Source organism: Sinocyclocheilus rhinocerous, unplaced genomic scaffold, assembly GCF_001515625.1.
Source record: "Sinocyclocheilus rhinocerous isolate Xijiao unplaced genomic scaffold, SAMN03320098_v1.1 scaffold584, whole genome shotgun sequence".
NCBI classification, from domain to species: Eukaryota; Metazoa; Chordata; class Actinopteri; order Cypriniformes; family Cyprinidae; genus Sinocyclocheilus; species Sinocyclocheilus rhinocerous.
Window position 1 is genome coordinate 118,503 of NW_015630348.1, and position 4,258 is coordinate 122,760.

The window sequence follows — 4,258 nt, forward strand, 5'->3', positions numbered from 1 at the left end:
GTAGTTCCCTTGCTGTCTAGAAAGCTCTCGGATTTCATCAAAAAATAACTTAATTTGTGTTTAGAAGATGAACGAAGGTCTTACAGGTTTGGAATGACATGAGAGTAATTAATGACAGACTTTTCATTGTTAGGTGACCTATCCCTTTAAAGATTCTTCATGGAACATTAGATTCCAATAAAGAACTTTTATTTTTAAGACTGAACTACTGAGCAAACTTTAAATCACTTAATTAATATTCATGAGCCGAACTGAGTAATCATGTGCCCTCCCTACCCACTGTTCAAATCACTCCTGCATATAATTTACAAAGCAATTTTTGTGATTAATAATGGGCTTTGTCATAATGACAGTAAATTAATCCAATGTTTTCTTGAGCACATACCACATAATAAGCTAATTCTATATGCTAATACAATGACAGTTAATTAAAATGATTTTGTTTGTTCCTAATATTGATTCATGCTCATTTTATTAACACAAACTGTCAAAAGAAAAAGTGCATTCATTTTACAGAAGGCTAAAAAGGGTGCCGTAGTTGCAGATAACTGTTGTATGGAAAGTGTTGTTGACGAGGTCTGAACATTGAAGGCAAGTTGGGTTCCACCTCATTGCTCTCCACAGGGCTGGCATGACAGGACAGTGGTGACGGAGGCACTTCTATAAATGTGTGTGCTAGCGTGTGATTGATGTGAGGGATGCTGAGCCGTGAATGCTGACACAGGAAGAGAAGAATAGGTTGACTTCAGGAACCTTAGGCTAGACTCACACTCACATTCACTGGCCAATTGTTATGTCACTTAAATAATATTCATAAGTCAGGCTTATACAATATGTACCCCTGCTTTACTTTTCGAATCCGTCCAACGCCCCTGATAATAAACAATCACTATCTATCATTTACTTGAATCTCTAAGGCACAGAAACCCTTGATATTCACTCAGGAGGATCAAATGGGAGAACAAAGAGAGAAAGAAAGACAGAAAGCACAGGGAATGGAAAACAGATTAAAAGAGCATTCCGCTACTCAATTGTTTGTCTGTTCTCTCAGTGGTGCAGAAAATAGAGGGCAGGTGATAATGGCAGTTGACCATAAGAAATGTAGGGAGCAGCAAATGAAGAGAGACCAAGTGACCTTAGTGTAATTGCTCGGCATTTTCACTGGCTCAAGGCAATCATGCTCAATGTAGTGTACAACACGCCATTGTGCACAGCTACCACTCCATTCAAATGCCATATGTCTGCATGAGTGGCTATCAGATAAGTTTGAGGCTTTGTGTCAGTCGTCCAGTTTGGTAGGGACTTTCTACTTAAAAAAAGATCATGTCTATTTTACAAAGTAAAAATATCTGATTATGCGCATGTTCTACAAAACACTCCAGGTCTCTTGTGGACCAGGCATGCCTGTTCATTTGTTGGTAGCTCTCCAGCTAGACCTTTTTTGCCATGAGACACAACCTGGACACTGCACTCATTCCCTTGCCATCTGTCTGCAGCTGAAAACACTCGCTTTCCATACGGTAGCACGCTGGTAGCAAACCCATCCCCAGCTGACAGGCAAAACGCTTTGAAAGAGTGAACAAGGCAAGCTCAATTGGCTGATGTGACATTGTTTTATCAGAGTGTGATGGTACTGTGAGCAGTGTGTCCTGAACTAAGGGGAGAATAGTGGGGGGATTAGTTCAGAGCGTTGGACACATGTGGGCAAAGTTTGTCCATCCGCTCATCAGCTGAGAATGCAATTTAGCAGCTTGCTGCAAGAATGCAAACCATTTCTAATCGCAGAACAGCATGGCATTTGCCAAGTAGGTACAACAAACTGGGAAAAACAGCTCTGTTGCCCATCGGCTTTGTTCTTAAGGTTCTGCTGAACTTTTCTCATAAAAGGATCATTATGGAAAGCAGCGGTCATGCCCTTGCAACATCAGCTGACTGAAGCACAAGCCTCAAAAGAGAGCTGGTCACCAATATGAGCATGTCTCTCTCTTTCATTCTCTGTTGGTGTTCGTGTTTTCATCTGACAGATTTATACAGCATGTAATCAGTAATGATGATTTAATTATTATGATTGGATGAGAGCTGAATGAATGCAACCAAGTGTATCTGACTGGCATTGAACTAGACACCAGGTTTTATAACGTTTCTCCACACATTTTATCTCCAAATGGACATTAGTTTGTCAGAATCATTTTCTACTGCTTTTTGAATTGACAGATTGTGCAATTTCTTTCATGACCAAAGTCAGTTTCTACAGAGATTAAAGGAATAAGTCCTCTTTATCAATCCTGAGCACGAGGCTCATTTGTAACACTGAATAAAAAAACATAATAGTAACAATAAAATTATCAATAATAATAAACTTGCTCTTATTATTATAAACGTCACATCAAATTAAATTATTAATATTATATTTATAATAAGAAGCAAGCATTGTTATTATTATTAATATTATCATCATTATCCCAAATACCTGATTCAGTGAGAATACATTTGGGACAGGTCAGGAGCAAGAAGTCAAACGCTTGAATAAGACAAATTGCTCTTATTTTACAAGGTCAAGATAAAGTTTATTTATTTTATCTGCTTCGATTATTTCGCATTAGTATTTCATTCATCTTTGCAATTAGACCAAGGTAACAACAGCAAGAATTTACTCACCACTCGTGCTCATGATGCTGAGACAATAATCCAAGAGTACAATTTAATATCCAGACAGCAGCAGTCGCCTATTGTTCCACCGATGAAATCCAGTTATTGAGCCTCAGCTTGAAGTCAGAGTCGAACCGTTAGAGTGGGATAGAAACTCGAGGAATAATTAACAAAAATATTAAAGCTCCCAATGTGATTCCCGGATGACAGGAGGGCAGTGATCACTTGGTAATAATGGGAACGGTGGTCTTAAAGTACTGCACCCCGTGAGTGCAGGGCTGACAAACGGCTCTCAAATAAAGCGGAATGTTGCCTAGTCACATTCCATGATATACTGCCGTTTCTCGCGTGTAGCCTGAGCCGCACTCAGTGTTGCGTACAGTGGACGAGGCGCTGTCACTGTACTCTCGCGCTGGCATCTATGGAAGCGCTCGCCTGGGTGACGTCAGCGAGCGCGGAGCAGCGTGTTTCCTCACAACACATCTACTCTGCACGCGCGGACAGCGCTGGATGAGACAGATTCGTTGATTATAATGGCAGCGCAGTGTTTTTGTCTTGTCGCCTGCGGCGGATTTGAGGTGTGAGGTCATGCAGGGGGAAAGTTGAAGGGTAGGGTGGGTTTTCGCAGATTACGGCATTTACTGTATATAGATGTATAGCGCCCTCTTATGCAGAGTTAGAAAAAACACAGCGTAAATACAGCAGACAAAATTGGCTTCATTTAGTAACCTGACAACCAAACAAAAGCTTCTTACACTATGACACTATGACATTAACCCGTTTAGAGCAGAATTATGTTCCAGAAATATAACTTCAGAAAAAAAACGTAAAAAAATAACAAAGTTATATAAAAAATTACTTCAGCCACAAATGATAGGCTGATCGATATAAAGTGCAGTTCAATAATGTTCTATAATGTAATACTCATCGTATATAGGCTAAATAAAACATGGTGTAGCCAAAACAACTAAATTATAACAAAACAAAACAAAAACAACAACAACAACAACTGTAGTTTAGATAAATATAATAGTCAGAATTATGCCATGTTTTCTGCCGTGTGCTAAGGTCAAAAATATAATTTTTAAGCCAAAAATGATTGTTTAAGCAGCATCTAAACTAATAATACATCATGAATTGGGTAGCATGATTCAGGTCTATAATTTGACACATTAACTGAACAATATTAACCACATTCTTATAAACCGCTATGGACAATGTGTGTTCGATGAACTGAATATTTTTTATTAGCAAAAATGGTGGAAATGTTTTTGCCTTTGCCTATGGTTTTTATTTATTTATTTATTTTGGAGTCATACAAAACCTTAAAAAACACTACCCTGAAAAAATATTCACTAGAGAATTTTAAAAATGTGTTATAAGCAGAAATAAAGATGACATGCTAACGTACTGATTCTTACAGTTTTTTCTTACACTGAATAGTTTTTTAAACGATTTGTTATTGAAGGACTCTCAAATCAAGGTCAGTGAGTGGAGAAAACCTCTTACCTGGCAATTTCCCATTTATTTTACTCTTGACATACACTAGTCACTCTTTCATCACTTTACATCTCAGAGGTTTGTGCTTATTGCACAACCTCACAAATCA

At 38.3% G+C, this 4,258-nt stretch overlaps 1 protein-coding gene across 1 annotated transcript in view; it reads right to left on the reverse strand.

Moving 5' to 3' along the window:
• LOC107740168 (actin-binding LIM protein 3-like) overlaps positions 1-3,228 on the reverse strand; it is a 67,827-nt gene extending 64,599 nt beyond the window's left edge. Inside the window, exon 1 of the mRNA XM_016552514.1 lies at positions 2,659-3,228. Within this exon, the coding sequence (XP_016408000.1) occupies positions 2,659-2,671 (13 nt within the window). The 5' untranslated portion in view covers positions 2,672-3,228. The remainder of the gene's footprint in view (positions 1-2,658) is intronic.
• Positions 3,229-4,258: the final 1,030 nt, after the last annotated feature.